This window comes from Fukomys damarensis, unplaced genomic scaffold (assembly GCF_012274545.1).
Source record: "Fukomys damarensis isolate Sample0158 unplaced genomic scaffold, DMR_v1.0_HiC HiC_scaffold_30, whole genome shotgun sequence".
NCBI lineage: Eukaryota > Metazoa > Chordata > Mammalia > Rodentia > Bathyergidae > Fukomys > Fukomys damarensis.
The window spans coordinates 50,671,272-50,689,202 of NW_022900942.1; the positions used below are offsets into that span (position 1 = coordinate 50,671,272).

At 39.1% G+C, this 17,931-nt stretch overlaps 1 protein-coding gene across 1 annotated transcript in view; it reads left to right on the forward strand.

The window, feature by feature from the left end:
- Garem1 (GRB2 associated regulator of MAPK1 subtype 1) overlaps positions 1–17,931 on the forward strand; it is a 171,281-nt gene that overhangs the window by 118,016 nt on the left and 35,334 nt on the right. Inside the window, exon 4 of the mRNA XM_010641489.2 lies at positions 14,400–14,530. Within this exon, the coding sequence (XP_010639791.1) occupies positions 14,400–14,530 (131 nt within the window). The remainder of the gene's footprint in view (positions 1–14,399; positions 14,531–17,931) is intronic.

Below are 17,931 nucleotides of genomic sequence, written 5' to 3' on the forward strand. Positions count from 1 at the left end.
AAAAAATGTTCCACATCACTGGTCATTCGAGAGATGCAGATGAAAACAACACTGAGATTCCACCTCACCCCACAAAGAATGGCTGCTATCAAGAAATCACACAATAACCAATGTTGGCGGGGTTGTGGGGAGAAAGGAACCCTCCTCCATTGTTGGTGGGAGTGCAGACTGGTGCAACCACTATGGAAATCAATATGGAGATACCTCAAAGAGCTTGGACTGGAGGTTCCATTTGACCCAGCCATCCCTCTGCTGGGTATCTTTCCAAGAGAACTAAAAGAATCAAATGCAAGACTTTTAAGGAGTTGCTTTGTTTGTTTGTCTGTGGAGCAGTTTTAGGTTCATGCCACACTGAGAGGAAGGCACAGAGACTGCCCTTTTCCCCCCTGCCCCACATGTGCATAGGACCCCCCCCATTCTCAGTGCCATGCACCAGAGTGGTAAGATTAATTAACCCACATTGGCACATCATTCTTACCCAGAGCCTGTAGCTTACATTAGGGTTCATTCTGGGTGCTGGACAAACATAATAATGTATTTCTGCCATTATAGTCTCATGCAGAGTATTTTCAGTGCCCTTAAAAAAAAAAACCTCATGCATTCCTATTCATTCTTCCCACTCCTTCAAAGTCCTCACCTATCTCCGCTGATTGTTTTACTGTCTCCGTAGGTGTGCCTTTTCAGCATGTCCTACAGTTGGAATCATACGGTGCATAACTTTTTTCAGATTGGCATCTTTCACGTAGTAATACACATTTAAGTTTCCTCAGTGTCTTTTCATAGCTCATTTGAATTTGAGCCTTTCCAGAAAGGCAGTGCAGCACTTATATGACACATTTTGATTTTTATCTTTGCTAGATTTCAGTGCCCTAAGCCAGGGTTGGACTGTTCTTCCACCCCTCTCCCCTGTGACAATTCACTGTCTGCTCTGCCCATACTTTAACGAAACCTTTTGTATTTCTTTACATGGAGTTTTAATCACTTCAGTTTTGGCACAGAGGTTAAGAACTAAGTCTCTTATAATCAAGGCACTTTTTCCCCTAATGAAAACCACAGCTTGAGCAGCTGCTTGTATTATTGTCTCTCCTCTGTGGTCCCACTGGTGTGTGGGAGTTTACTGTTAGGCTGTGGAAAAGGGAGCGAATAAAAAGCCAAGAACAGGGTCATGTTTCAATAGAGAAATAATGGTGGAATGCAAAAATCCTTGAGTGTGGGCTCACCCTTCCCCCTCTTTGGACATGCAGTTTGGCTTTCTTTTTCCTTTTTTAAATGCTTCTGTAAGGCATGGGAAGAGAGAGGCATATATCATAAGAGCCATCATTTTAGAAATCCCTAGACTTCAACTTTGATTCTGCACAGCATGCCTTCATTTCTGCCTGTCAGTCAGTGTTGTGCACACCCATATTTTGTCTGTCTGTATTGGAGAGTATTGTTTTCCTTTGTCTGAGTTCAAATGGTATCTGACTGTGTATAATGTCTTTTTCTTGTGTCAATTTCTATGTTGTATCTACTTTTTTGATATGTGTTTCCACATCTTCCTCTGTCCCCACATGCTCTGTCTTGCTCCCTGTATTCTATTCACTTTTGTTTTACCCTTCAGTTTTCACTAGATGCAATTTAAAATTCGACAAGTAAAAATTAAGTTTTATTCTTACACTTGATCTTAGCCTAAAAGCTGAGAAGCAATAAGTTTTATTTTTGATGCTCTTAAATTTTTATGTAGATAAATTAATTTATATTTCTCCCAAAAGAATCTATCTCAAATAAAATTGCTTTTTACATATTTGCACTTTGATTTTTTTTTTCCTTTTTAATGTTGAGTTTTGGTCCTTAATAGAAGCAGCTGCTTCTGTCCACCAGCCACAGTGCCAGACATTATAAAAGGTGTCTGGGCTCTGATTACACAGTGGGGTGAATCCCCAGTGACACCGTGGACTTTCTGTGCTTCTATCATTCTATGCTACACTTAAATGAAAGTATGCTTTATTATTTAACCAATTCCCAGAGTCGCTCCAGCGATTAAATGAGACAATCTGAATAGACCTTCACATTGTATCAAAGAATTCATTTTATATACAAATAGTAAGTGACCCCTTACCCTATTGACTTTTTGATATTCTTCCAGAATAGGCAAAGCATAGCCGATGATCTCATCCTAGGAGGTGGTGGTGGTGTTTTGAAGCAGCACAGTAAGGGTGGATTTGGGTCAGAACATGAGTTACAATCCTGAACTTTCCATTGGCTTGCTCTCGCCAAGGCAAATTCCTTAATCCCTGTAGGTTTTGTTTCCTTGCCAATAAAATCTCTTAATATTCCCCACCCATCTCCATGGATTGTTGAATGGGGAAATTGTGTGTGAGAAAACAGGCTAATTAAAGAATCACCTAACATGACTCTAGTCTAGAGAGTCGAGCTCACTCTTAATCTGTTTTGTCTTTCCAGATATGACGGAGTCTTTTGAGAATCTGGTCGTTTGGCCTGTGATTTGTTCTTCTGATTTGTTGTCAGTGCTGGCATTCCACACATTTTGGCTTTCAGAGTCAGGATCCATCATCTTTTCTTACCATTTTAAAAAATTAAATATATTTGGCAAGCAAGGAATAAAAGGAGCTTGGATATGCTTATGTCAACAGTATATGTCTTAAAAGTTACATATAATGCTTATGAGAAAAGCTGTAAACAGAAGTCATCCACTTCTGGTCTGTGGTTTCAAATTAAGGAAGAGGAAATGTTTGGAGTATAGACATCAGCTGTGTCAGTGATGTGATAAGCTCTTGGTCAAACCACATCTGAACCCTACTTTCTGGAAATGCAGAGAGGTCCTTTGGGCTAGATTAGAGTTTTTATTTGAACCAAATGTTAAGACTTGGATGTAAGGGTTAGGAGTACAGCTCAGTGATAGAACACTTGCCTGGAATGTGTGAGGCCCTGAGCTTCATGCCCAGCAACTCACACACACACAAACACACACACACACACACACACACACACACACACACACATGTTTACCTACAAATTCGAAATTTCTGCTTCTGGGGATCAGCAGGTACTAGAGCTAGGAGGTCACCATCTCTGTCTTTTATAGGTCTTATCAATTTCAAAGACTTTTCTGATCCTGTGAATATTTGAACTTAAAGTTCAAAGAATACATGTATTTCTTTGCCTCCAAATGCCAAGTATTTAAATAAAGCATTTATTAAGTTCCTGGTATGGACTTATACTCTACTTTCAGAGGAGCAGAAGACATGATTCACACTGTCAGAGCACTGTGGTCTAAAGAAGTAATGCAAAAGCAGGTGAAACAGTAGAGAAAAAGTAAACATTAAATTTTGCTAATATGAGCCGGACGTGGTGGCGCACGCCTGTAATCCCAGCACTGGGGAGGCTGAGGCAGGAGGATCACTGTGAGTTCGAGACCAGCCGGGGCTACATAGTGAGTTCCAGGTCAGTCTCAACTACACAGTGAGACCCTGTCTCAAAAAAACAAAGCAAAAATTAATAAATAAAATAAATTTTGCTAAAATGAAAAAAAAAAACATCGTGGGCTTAAGTTTTCAGGGAACACTTCATGGATGATTCTGGACTTGATCTGATGCTTAAATTAATTCTTTGAGCTATTACCGAGTGCCTACTATGTGTCTTGTCCAAAGTTGGGACTAAGAACAAAAAGCTGACTGACATATTCTCTACTCTCTTTACAGAGTTTTCTATTTAGTTGACTAAGACAGTAAGGACAATAAAATATTATACACGCTTGGATAAAAATCTAGATGAGAGAATGAGATCACTGAAAGCAGTGTGGTCAATTATACACCTGACATAAGATGTTTTAAATAGAGTAGATGGTAAGTGAATTGAATTTGGAAGATAAATTGGCCAAACCTGGGCATAGAGGAAAGGTATTCCATGTAGTGAATTCAGTATGAGAAGAGGCGTAGTCTACTGCAGATGACTCTAAATAGTCCCATTGGAAGGTAGACAAGAGGAGGGTGAGATCAAGGTATTTGTGTTCCTGTGGCTTCCTCCCTTGGAAGATCACCCAGGGCCAGCTGTATCTACCCTTCTCACAGTCATGGCATTTACATAATTTTCCCCTTCTAGTAATAAATCCCTCCCCTTTTTCCTTCAGGCCAATAGTGGTGACATGTTCTTCTTTGATTTTAGCCCCAGATTATCACTGTGGCTCCCCAGCAGCCCACCCAAACCATTACCAATAGTCTCATTGTAAATAAATCCTGTTCAAGTTATCCTCCTTTAAAATACAATTCAGTCTTAATTTTCAGCAGTCGTATAAAGGATAGTTTCTTGTGATAAAAGTCTAAAGACAAATTGACCGGCTGGAAAACTAGTGAAAGTAAGAGATAACATGGATGGGAATACGCCATGTAAGTAAAGATAGAAAGGGATTGATTGACATATTAAAGGGAATGGAGTTGAAGGTGATACCAGGTGAATGTGAGATCAAGAGTCAAGGATGACCTTTTGTAACTTGGATTGCTGCTTAATTCAAGATACCCCAGCACTTTGAGAGGTTGAAGCAGAAGGATTACAAGTTCCAGCCCAGCATGGACAACTTAGTAACTAAGCACTTATTTAGATAGATAGATAGATAGATAGATAGATAGATATAGATAGATAGATAGATAGATAGATAGGCAGGCAGGCAGACAGACAGAAAGGAAGAAAGAAAGAAAAGTGCTAAGGAAGTAGTTCAGTGTGAAAGCCCATGGTCTAATCCCCACTACCACAAAAAGAAGAGGAGGAAGAGAGGTTGAGGTTTGCATATGTTGATTTTGAGATCCTAGTGAGAGAGCCAGACATTGGGTAGGCCAATGTGAAATTCAGGAGAGATTTGACTGGTTAATGTGTTGTTAGGTTGATGGTTGATGAAACCAAGATTTAAAAGAAGTCCCCCAGGAAAGCTGAGAGAGAGAAGCAGAATAAAACAAAGCTATAGAACTTAGAATGTCACTAAGAGAATCCATAATTTTGCACAGAGAAAAGGACTAAACAAAGGCATCGAGACAGTGGGTTTTGCTTGCAGATGGCAGGGAAATGTTTTCGTAAGCCAAGTGGAGCCACTTCATGGAAGGACTTGAAAGCCCAGGCATAGGAGCCCAGACTGGGTGTTGGAGATTAAAGGCCTAGTATATGTTTGTTGCTTCACTTATTCTACAAGTATTTATGGAACACTCAGGTTCTTGAGTGACACGGATTTATTTTAGGTTGTATTTTAAGGTGAGTAATGGGATGATGAAAGAGCGGGGATGGAAATGGGTTTGAAATCTGAAGCACTTACACCATTATAAAATGAAAAGCAAAACCAGCATAGTTGCAGTGAGCATTAAAGGCAAAGAGATTTCAAGGAAAGAAAGGAAATGATGTAGTGGGGAAATAAGTATAGGAGAAAGATGTAGATGATGCCAAGATTTACATTGTGACATGTTAGCAACCACATTGAAAGGTAAGACCTTTAGAGGTTCTGTCATATGCGTGATAAATTTTCCCCAGAAAATTTCTAATACTTCTAAAGAACTGACCAGTTAGATGCAATGAAAAATGAAGATCCCATTTTCAAAAGTTAGGGAAAATATTTACAGGGTGTGGAATAGCTTGGCTGATTAGAACATGTAACCCAGAATGAGCCTGTTTTCAATTCAGGTGATACCAGGGATAGATGCAGCGGATAGATTACAGTTTCTTGTGTACGATGAGCAAAAACTCACAAACATAAATCCATTGGCAAATGAAAAGCAGGTACATTGATTGAAAATCATGGGAAGATGTGCTCAGGACAAGTCCTTGAACACACACACACACACACACACACACAAATATGGCATGAACAGAAAAGTACCAAGATGACAGGAAAGTAAAAAGCATACAGCAGCACACAAATACATCAGTTCTTTGGATTTTAAGGAAGGGTACCCAGCCTGGATGCCTCTCATTGGGTCTCTGGGGTAAGAACGATAGGAATGATTGACAGGGTGCTCAATTATCTCAGCGGCTCTCAACAAGTGTGATCAGAATTCACTGATTAAATCATGTGTTACAAGATGTACTCCATATTTATGAACCTTAAGAAGATTCAAGTGGGGAAAAAGGTTATTAAAGGTCAGGCCAGGAGATCTAAAATGAATGTGCTCAGGCCTAGAGCTTCAGAGATTTCCTGGGTCTTTGTTATTTTATTTTCCATCTCTTTTAGAACAGTGGAAGGAGGATTGGCCCTGGGGTGTTGCCCAAACTTAAGTGGGTTGAGGGGAATGATTTCTCAGCCCCTTTTGTGCTACCTGTACTACAGGTAGATCTAGTTTAAGTTTATAGTGTGGAATTTCAGAATGGACAATGATAGTCTAAGTGCTTGTTTTATACAATCACAGATGGAGAAACAGTCAGAAATACCCACAGATAGATTATTTATGCTGAAGATAATTATTCTTTGATGATTTTCTTTCTCTTCTTGGACTTTTATTCCTATTCACTGCAATGATGAGCCTTTTGCTGAGAATTGTTCCTTACCTTCATTGGGGTTTTCCTCAGGTCTCTTCTGGGCTCTGAATTTTTAGGAATCACCTAGAAGTGATGTAGTGAATCAGATTTCGAATAGAGAATGTGATGTCATAGTGTCTCATGTTTGTGTTTATATTTTTTAATTATGTTTAAGATTAGAACAGATCTCAACGATAAGGAAATAAGTAGAAAATTCACAGAATATGAAGCCCCAGTGAGATACTGTTTTTCACCTGTTGGAATGATAGCAATAATAAACAATATTTGACAGTGAATTATTAGGAAAGGCATTGTCGGGGGTATAGTGAGTACAAACTTGTTAGTTGGTAATGTATATCAAGAATAAAAATGTCCTTACCTTTGACCCAGCAATTCCTCTTTGTTCTTTTAGGCATTTCCCACCTGTGTATTTGGATTCATTACACACAGCCTTCAGTACAGAATATTAACTTCAACATCATTTTACCTGTAAGATTGGAGATTGTATGAGGTGGACTATAATGCAGTTCTTAAAAACTGATGAGCTAGATTTTTATACATACAACACTCTTCTTGTTTTGGAAAGGATAGCATTATATGTAGATAGACTATAAATACTACCCAGGACAGAGGTAAAAGAAAATGATAGCAACCCTAAGTGAGGAGATCAGAGGATCAGGCTGAGAGAGACTTCTTTCACCTTATACTGTTTTCTCTAGTGCTGTTTGAGTTTTTTTGGTAATTACATACACTAACTAAACTCTTCTTGTCACACTAGATAAAGGAAGCTAAATAGCATTCACTATTGATGAAGGGTTTAGGCAAATGAGTCTTCATTCACTGTCAGTAGAAGTGGACATTTACACTTAAACTTTGTAGAAGGCAGCATGCTGCTGTTCAGTCACAGGTGCACATCTTCCGCTCAGCAGGCCTGTTTTTGCATACCAGTCCTATAGATGCTTACACACACAGATAAAACTACGGTGGAGGTTTTCATGTTAGATCTTGATTGTAAGCGCACATTCCCACCCAAGTCTATGAACTTACTGCAAAATCGTGTATGGTTTGTTGTTTGTGTCACTTGAGAATTGCTCATTTCTTCAAATGTAGAAATGACACAACAGTTTGAGTCTTTTAACGTGCATATATCATTTGCACAACTGACGTGAAAACATCTAATTAATTTTTAAATGTTGGTGACCTGTCCCTGAAAGAGATAAGAGAAGAGAGGTTTATTCATTTCTTATTTAGTAAACACTTAAATATGCCAGTGTGGTATATGAATTTAACTTTCTGTTGCTCTTGTTTTCTTCTCTCTCTCTCTTTTTTTTTCTCTCTCTTTTGCACTGGTTTCTGCAGCCTTTTTCTGTTCCCATCAGTAAAGTCGAGACATCTGTAGAGTGTTGTTGTTCAGTTGAGTTACGGCCCGCAAATGGACCTTGCAAACCTCAGCTCTCATTCTGTTTCTTTTTATTTACACACACACACACACACACACACACACACAAAGTCGACCACTGAGCTGAAGGGATTGTGGACAGTAGTAAAACCATAGCTGTAAAAGATTTACCACAGGCCATGCTCATTGCGAGCGGTGATGGGGACCAGAGGAGCACAAATCATGTGAGCCCATCTGTACCGGCGACACAGAATGAATTCCCACTCACCATTTCTCTTAACTTCCCAGCCAGTAGCAAGCTCTACAGACCTGATCTCTACCACCTCTAATTCTTCTGGCTATTTCTGTGTTTCTCAGCATTGTTGTTCTCTCCTCAGAATTAGCAAAACTTATTTCCATTTTTTTATTTCTAATGAGTGACCTTTCCCTCCAAGGAATGGAGACTGTGTTGTTTGTTTTGTTTTGTTTTTGCTTTTGCTTTGTTTTTTGGTGCTATCATCCATTTATTTATTTTTTTAATTTAATTTATTGGTGCATTCTAGGTAGACAGCATAGCCACACTCATCACTGGGAGGTACTGTCATCCATTTTGAGGAAAATCACTATAACTGTCTTGGGACATGTAAAAAAAAAAAAATGGGTGTTTTCTAGATGATGCTTATTTCTTGTCAACATATTCCTTAGGAAATAGAATTTTTAGAAATAACTCATGAAATACAGCATCAATCTTTGCTTTCTAAATATTACCTTAAATGTATTTAAACTGTAGGTGGTGAGCATGTCATTGGTGTTGGATGGTTCCTAGGAGTTTTAGGGCCCTGCAAGTGAACTAGTTCTCACAGTGGAGACATTTTATGAAATCATGATAGCTGTTGAAAGACAATGCAACTTCCTCCCTCTCCAAGAACAGAGTTTGACAGTAACATCTCATAACAGATGTTTCCACAATCTCTAAATGTTTTTATTTGGTGGCACAAAAGACTCTGTTATTCACGAAATGGTCTGTTAAAAAATTAGTTCCTCCATGTGGGGGTTGTGGGAATATGTGTTATGTAAATTGATTTCACTTTTGGCAGGAGACTGGCTCTGAACTCATCCAGTCTCCAAGGTTGGATTTTGACAAGTTTCCATTTCCAGACCACAGCAGGCACCGAGAATGTGGTAATACTGAAGCCCAGCATCTTTCCCAGAGTATGTAAAGTTGACTCATCAGAGAATTTCACATTCGTGTATAAAAGGATACAGGCTAAGTAAAAGTTTATAGAAATTTGTTTTGTAAGGAAGAGAGGAAGTTCATTGTGGTCCACATTTCTGTGTGGACCTTCGTGTTGACTGGTTATTTGCATTATTGCAATACAAGTCATTTTCTACAGCTTATACTTGGGGATTTTAGGCACCTGTTTAAAGGGACAACTGCAATTCTAAGAAAACATGAGCGCCTTAAGATGTGGTTTCAAGTACTAAACAAGAGACCTTGGTGTGACGAGTGTGGAATAAAAGGACTGGTCATTTTTACTTTTCATCTTGTTTTCCCACTCCCTTCATCCTTACTTTCTACTCCATCTAACAGGACAAAGGTCAGCAAACAGTGGCCTGGGGCCCACATCTGCCCTGCTGTGTGTTTTTGTAAATAAGGTTTGATTGTAACCTGGCTGCTGTCCTTCATTTGCATATTATCCATTGCTGCTTTTGCCCTTTGTGACACCTCCATCACCAGAGACCATTTACCCAACAAAACCTAAAATATTTGCAGAACAAGTTTACCAACCTCTGCAACAGGAAGTCACCTGTGTACTATGACCCAGCTTCTGTAAGAAGACATTGCATAGGTCCGGGGATTTAGCTCAGTGTTTGTGCTGCCTGCCTTGCAAGCACAAGGACCCAAGTTCAATCCCTGGTACCAAAAAAGAAGACATTGGATAGGTTTTGCTGGTTAGACTTTGAAGACATTTTGGGGCTATAAAAAATGTAAAGTAAGTAATTGGTTTTAGGTAACTTAACCTATCACATGATAATGTTTAATGTGCTAATACATATACACAAATAAACTAAAATCTTCAAGATTGAAAATACTGTGGAATGACTTTTTCTGATGTACACATGTACAAACTTTAAAAGTTTGTTTGGCTATTGGTTCTTTGTTCCTTTTACATGTGTGCTGTTATTGTTCTCAGTACAGTTTGCTATCCGTGCTTCTGTGTGTGTATGATTCTTGTCCTCTTTTCCAAGGAGATAACGAACACAGGTGAGTCCAAGGAGCTTCTTGGCACCACAGCTGTACCAGATAGGATTATTCACTTGGTCTTTATGCCAAAATGCATTGGAGACCTCTAGTCATACGAGATCATAGGCACCACAGGAAAATAATAAAGAGTGCTTTAAAAATAGGAATGCAAGGTGGGAAGGAAGATAGAAGATACTACTGCTGGGTGCGTAGCTCAGTGGTAGATCACTTGTGTAGCACACACAAGGCCTTGGGTTGGATTTCTGCAACACACTCACACACACATACATACATACATACATAATACATACATACACACGCGCCTGTGAAAACATCAGCCATTAAGCAAGGCAAAAAAGGAAATATGAATTCTAAGCCTCTTTATTTCACGAGCAGAAACATTCTACTTTGTCAGGAAATATAAAATAGACACTGGACTCAAGAGGCTTAAGGCAAAATATTTCATGTTTACATTGAATTTAAATGTACTAGCTAAAATAAGATATCATTAAAATTAATTTCATCACTCTTTAATGTGGCTACTAGAAAATATATATTATTCAGAGATTAAGTTTTGCCAGCCACTTAATGAGTATACATGCAGATGCCCCCATCTTAGAAAAATTTCTCAAAAATATTGATCACAAATTTAAAGTAAACTGTTTCATGCTCTTAAAAACAAGGTATCATTTGCCTTTTTCCTGAAATTATGCCTGGCTTGATGACAGATAGCTTGAATTGTGTTCAGGTTCCAAATATGTAATTTCTTTTCTTATTCATCTAACAAATTAGAAAATACAAGTCACAATTACAGATAATTGGAAATGTTGGCAAATATCCAGTGTCTTTGTCAGATGGTTCTGAAGAGCCCGACCAAGTGAGCCTATAAATCGTAACCCCACTGACAAGTCCTTTTGGCCCCCTAGAGCATCCCATAGCAATGCTAGAGGACTGCATTTCATTTTGGAAGATTCTTTCAAGTGCTTATCTAATCTATTCTTTGGTTAGATTGTTCCTGAAACATATTTCTTGAGGTCATCTACAGCCTTTAGGTAATGACTTTTAAGTAGATCACTCTCTTTTGCAGCTTTTGAGCTACCTCCCTCCGAAATCAAAAACTCAGTTCCATCAGAGCCACAATGCATTGGTCGTGTGACTTTTTCACTCTCTTGCTTCCCACCCATGATCTTGTATCCCCTTTACCCTCCTGGAGTCCACGCACCAGCAGCGTAGTCACCCCTCTCACTTCCCATACTTAGATGGCAATTTCAGAGCGCTGGCAGAATTCACATCTAGCTACTTTGTGCCACCCTGGCGCATCTCACCTTGGCTGGAGAAGAGCAGGCATACTTTCTGGTTTCATTTTTAAATCACGACCATGAACTTTAAGTGGGAACTTAAATGTTACCCAACAGCCATATTATGTTATGCATTCTCACTGGATTTTGGATAATCTCCTTCCTTAACCTTTCAACACTGCCTTTCTCAACTTTGGCTAGAAAAATTGAAGGAATAAGGAGCTTCCGCCAGCTCCCACTGCTGCCCTGGAGCTGGAGATGAACTGCCTGTCTCCTGCGTGGAGGCAGCCCTCCCACCCCTGTGTCAGATGTGTCCCCTACTGCCTCCTCAGCGGTGGGGCTCCAATAATTCCCGTCATCAGCTTAGCCCTCTCTGTTGGTCATCCCATCAACATGCAAGCCTGCTCTTACTTCTCCCATTATATATTTAAGAAAGCAGCATTTCCAATTTCATGTCCATTTCCTCTCTGTTGCCACCACTCCATGTCTCTTCCGTCTACAACCGTTCTTAAGCATCATTTGGTGTCCATTCTTGTGAAGACCGGTTTCTCCCTTCTGGGTTTCCCTTGAGTCCAGTTCAGTCAGATGTTTGACACAGCCATTCCACTTCCCTTACCAAAGTCCCCAGTTCAAACCTTCAGTGTTCCGCCCTCACCTCTGTCCCATCAGCAGCCTTCAGCATCACACTCATTCCTTGAAGCACTAGAATCACCTGTCTCCCAGTATGCACCTCCTTCCGGTTTGCCTCACTGCCCTGGCCAGTCCTCTCAGTGACCTAGGGTTTCACACCTCAGACCTCTTACTTGTCGACACTCAAGACCACATTCTTCAGCTCAGTGGTTCTACCGCCTGCCTCCCAAGTGCAAGGTTCTGAGTTTGATCCCTGGTACCAAAAAAAAAAAAGTCATAGTAATATCTATGTTCTCATGATGCCTGGGTTTATTATTTCCAACCAGGCCTCTCTCATGACCTCCACATTTATATATCCAAATAAATGAGAGCTTTCAGGACACCTTCATTGCCTTGCATGCCCAATAGACTTTCAGGCTTAGGCAGTTAGGACTGACTCCTGGTCCTCTGTCCACCTCCAAGCCGGCATCATGTCAGTTCCTGGTAGTTTATTCCTTCAGCTGCTCAGGCCACACTCCTGACACCTTCTATCATTTTCAGGCCCTAGCTATATCATACATGAATTTCTCCAGGAGCCTCCTGACACTTGTCTCTGCCTTTACAGCTTGCGCTTTTACAGTCTTTATTGGAATCACATCTTCTCCAGGTTGACGGTCCTTCTCTTCTTTCTTTCTTCTCACCCTACCTCGCCACACTGGCAGTATGCCAGGAAGTGCTCACACTTTGCACAAACTGGTGCCTGTGTCTAGAATTCTGAGTTTCGCCCCAAGCTACTGAGCAGGACACGCCCTCACCTACATCCAAGGTCACCTTCTCAGTTCCCCCGCGGGTCTCCCTGCATGCTCCATTCCCCTCACCCTGCCTATTTTCAGTACCACTTTCCATTTAATGTATTATACTACAGTCTTCCCATTTATTGAATTTATTATCTATCTCCTGCTGAAATGTAACCTTCAGGAAGACAGATTTCTGTGGGGGTTTTTTTTTTTTCTGTTTATTGTTGAATCTCCAGCATCTAGAAAAATGCTTCCACCTTGGACATGGTAAAAAAAAAAAAAAAATGTGCTGAAAGTATAGATGAAAGTTTCCATCTTTCTCCTTGATGCCTCATAGAGACATACAGAGTCCTGCCTCATGATAGCTTAAGTTTCTCTATCATTATATCATAAACAGATATCAGAAAATAAGTACTAAAACACTGTGCCATTCACTTGATTACAGAGGGTCTATTATTTTTTTCTCATTGAGTTTATTGGTGCATTTTAGGTATACAGTATAGTTACATTCATCATTGGGATCTTGTACCTTTACATGACAGGTCTTGGTTCTCATTTTTTCCCCTTATCCCTGCCCTCCCTTCATCCCTTCCTTCCTTCCCTATTTACAAATACTTTATTTCCATTTTTTCAGGTTCTATTATTTTCAAACTAAAAACAATTCTAGAATGTATCAGCAGTATCGTTAATACTGAATTTGCTCAAACAACCACAGAGGTCCTTGATGTTTTTAGAAATACATTCACAATTCTTCACAAATCCCCCAAATTGTGGATATCACAATAAAAAAAATTAAAAAAAAAAGGAGCAGTGGAGTTGTAGCTGCTGTACAGCCAGGTGGGCTCAAGTCCTGGAGGGAAGCTCACTCTTCAGCCCAGCTCCTGCGCTTGGGTGACACTCGTACCTCTGTAATTCAGCCCTTACAGCTCATGAACCCTCAGTGTTTCCCTTGAAACCAAGAATTTCAATCCTGTAAAAGCCAGTGACTCACCATTTTATTTTATCCTGTTGATTGTAGTACTAGAGCTCAAACCCAGGGCCTTATGCATACTAGGCAGACATTCTACCACAGAGCCACATCCCCAGCCCTTATTTTATTCTATTTTAGATATTAACTTTAAAAAATTAGTTCTACCAGGCTACTGGGCCTTGGCTTTAGAATGTAATATGTGTGGGTGTCATTATTACAAGTAGATGACAGGTACCACTGTTAAAAGCAGAATGAACAGCCACAGTAAGTTTTTACTTTGAGTTCTAATGACAAGGGTCCATTCAGTGTGATTTGGGGCCTAATGATAAACCCTGAGTGTAAACAAAGAGAAAAGCCATCTTTGTTTTCATTTTTAAACTGATTTATTTTTAGATTATATAATATATATATATACATATTATTGCATGTGTACATTATTGTGTGTATTTTATATCTATTCCTATTTCATAAAGCCTTCTGCCTATAGTAGTTTTTAAGTGATGAGCAGGAATCTTTGACAAAGGGTTGGCATAAAGAAGAAGAATGCTGTCGCCACGGTGACAGCTGTCCAGCGTTACCATCTCACATCTCTTCCATTTATCATTTTTAGGGCAGTTCAAGCTGCTGGAACAAGACCGCGATATAAAGGAGCCTGTGCAATATTTCAACAGCGTGGAGGAGGTGGCGAAGGCATTTCCTGAGCGCGTGTACGTCATGGAGGAAATAACATTCAACGTGAAGGTAGCTCTTGGAGAACCAAATATTTGTCCACCCTAAAATGATTTAACTTCCAAGTCTGTGTGCCCACAGCGGGCGTATCTGTGTGCCTCCTGGGACACTTCCGTCTTCCGGTGGGTTCATGCCGCGGCAGGACTGCGTGTGTTACACCGACCTAACTCCTGACAACATACGACATTCATTAGCATTATCTCCTGTTAGAATTTAAAACTGATGAAGTCAAAGTTAAAACTGCTATACGAAAATATGACGAGAATCGCTGTAGTTAGACACTGAGATATTTAGCATCTCTCTTCCAGTGAATGGATATGCTTGTAAGTGCCACAGATGTATTATTTACACCACAGATAATTTTTCCCACTCTGTGGCTTACATTTTATCTTCTTAATGGTTTCCTTTGAAGAAGTTCTCAATTATACTATTATACTAAATAATTCTAAATTATTCTATAATAATTATAAAATTATTCAAAATTTTATCCTTGTTCAATGAAACTGGAATTATTTAGATTTTGCCCTTCACATTTAACTCAACAGTTTAGGTCATTTGGTTTTTTCACTTATGTGGCAAGGTAAAGCCAACATTCTTTTACCAGTGAGTTTAATATCACTTATGTAAAAGAAACTATCTATTCCACAGTGCCACCATTAAATTATATCGTGTGGTTTTTTGTTTTGTTTTGTTTTTTGGTACCGGGGATCGAACTCAGGTCCTTGTACTTGCAAAGCAGGTGCCTGAACCACTGAGCTAAATCCCCAGCCCCTTATCAGTTGTGTTTATATGTGTCCGACTTCTCCTGGGCTCTAGTCTGTTAGCTAATCTAATACTATTGTAGATGGAAAAACCTTTTCAATGTTATTTTCTAACAGTTTTTGCTAATATTCAGAAATAAAGCTGACACTAAAAATAAATAAATAATTGCAAAGTTAACTTTAGTCCCTAATGTGTATCAGTTCTTTGACCAAATGTGCAGACTGAGTACTATACTGTTAGGGGCGGAAGACTGATAATGAAATGAATACCAAACACTTAGGCTTCCGCAGGTCAATCTCAACTACATAGTGAGACCCTGACTCAAAAAACCAAAGAAAGAAAAGACTCCCAGAGCCTGCCTGAGATGAGCACGTACTCAAAGCCATCCCATTTCCGTATACACAGGGAAAACTAATAGATAGATTCTTTCCTGGAGAATACTGAGAAGGCATCTGCTGTGCTTCATTTGCTTTGCAATCTTAAAGGAACAGTGCGGCCCCCTTCCACGTGTGGAGCAAGTGCCTTTGACCAGCCTTGCTGTTGAAGCAATGACACTGAGTAGAACTGGTCATTAGCACCAGCGCCTCTGCTCTTCGGCAGCACCCACAGTTACACTGAGACATTTTAGTAAATGCTCATGTTGAAAAGATTCTCTGTTTAATCTCAGTTCCACAGGAAGTCCAATTAATTCTTGTTCTCTGAACCATTCAAAGTTTAGGGGGCAAGGTTGCTACTTCTTAGAAATCTTCCCTATGTGAATAAGAGACTGCATGGTATCTCGGGCCAGGAATGCGTCGGTGTTGTGTCATTCTGCCCACATCTCCAGGAAATGCAGGGATGCCCAAGCAGCCTCCTCACTGGAGAAACACTCCTGCCCGCTCTGTCCATTCTTAAAATACAGCTGCTGTGGTCTGCTTTACCCAGGATTGAATTCGGGCCCTTGTGCTTATGAAGTAGGCGGTGGAACCACTGAGCTAAATCCCCAGACCCTGCTTTCTTTAGTTTCATAATATGATGAGTGAGATTTTGTATTTTGTAAAATCTTTTGCTAAGTAAATTCTACTTATATACAAAAATATTTGTACAATTTTTAATTCCTTCAGTGATCCAGTACAATAGTCAAGACAACTTGTATTCATTTGCACTGAAAGTTTGTGAGAACATGTTTTTCATTTTTAAACTACCAAGATTCATTGATTCACAGGGAGATAAAGCTTTTTGTTTTGTTTTGTCTTTGTTTTTGTGGTGCTGGGTATCAAACCCAGGACCTCAAGCATGTTAGGCTTCCCAGCCCTGGGATATTAACTCTGATTCCATTAGTGTCTTAGTATGATTTAAATCTTACCTTAAAACTTATACTTAGGGCAGGGATATGGCTCAATGGTAGCCTGCTTACTTAGCATGTACAAGGCCCTGGGTTTGATGGCAGGGGACAACTTTATATTAATAATCCCAGACATTTGAGAGACTGAGGTGTGATGATCAAGGTTGAGGCCATTCCGGGTGATATAACAAGACCCCATCTGAAAAAATAATTATATTTAGAGTTAACTAAGTGAAAAAATTGTCTAATTAGAGAAAATTGGTACTTTGAAGGTCTCTTCTAAAACTATTTCATCTGATAAGAAATGATTGGAAATCATAACATTTTTATGACTTTAAAGATTTCCTCTAGCATTAAAATTTAACATTCCGTTTTTGTCACATATTGTTCACATGCAGTATTTTTAAAAGATTCTAGCAGTCTTTTTAAATTTTGTATTAATCAGTAATGATTAGAAAGATAATACTGAAACTCATTTTTTATAGTTTTTTTATACAAAATACTATATTTAAATGTATTCGCTAAAATGTATATAATGGAAATGTCACTTAAGAGTTCAAAGGCACAGATCAGTGTATCAAATGTGTTCTTATAGCATCCACAAAGCTAATTAGATTGTGGTTGAGTTCCATGCTGGGCGAACATACATTTTTAATATCTCTAGTCTATTACTTACAAAGTTTTAAGAGCCATCACATCAAGCTTACATAAATCATTAAGACATTATTCAATTCTGTTCAAAGAATGGTTGTTATAGGAACCTCAGGAAATACATTAAAGAAATGTACAAAAGTTTATAAACATCCAAATGCATAAATGAAATGAGATGAGCTGCTTGGGTGAAAAGTAAGTATTGGAAGTCACAGTCTTCTTAAAAATATACATGATTAGGGGCTGGGGATTTGGGTCAGTGGTTCTACCACCTGCCTTGTAAGCACAAGGGCCTGCGTTAGTTTGATTCCCGGCACAAAAAAAGTATGTATATATATATATACATACATACATACATACATATACATATATATGTGATTATAATGTATTGAGAACTAAGGTACAGTGGAGAGAAAGAAATAGTTTGGTTATTACTCTCCCAGAGGAAAGTTTAAAAAAAAAGTTCTACCACCTGCCTTGTAAGCACAAGGGCCTGCGTTAGTTTGATTCCCGGCACAAAAAAAGTATGTATATATATATATACATACATACATACATACATATACATATATATGTGATTATAATGTATTGAGAACTAAGGTACAGTGGAGAGAAAGAAATAGTTTGGTTATTACTCTCCCAGAGGAAAGTTTAAAAAAAAAACAGTAGTATATCT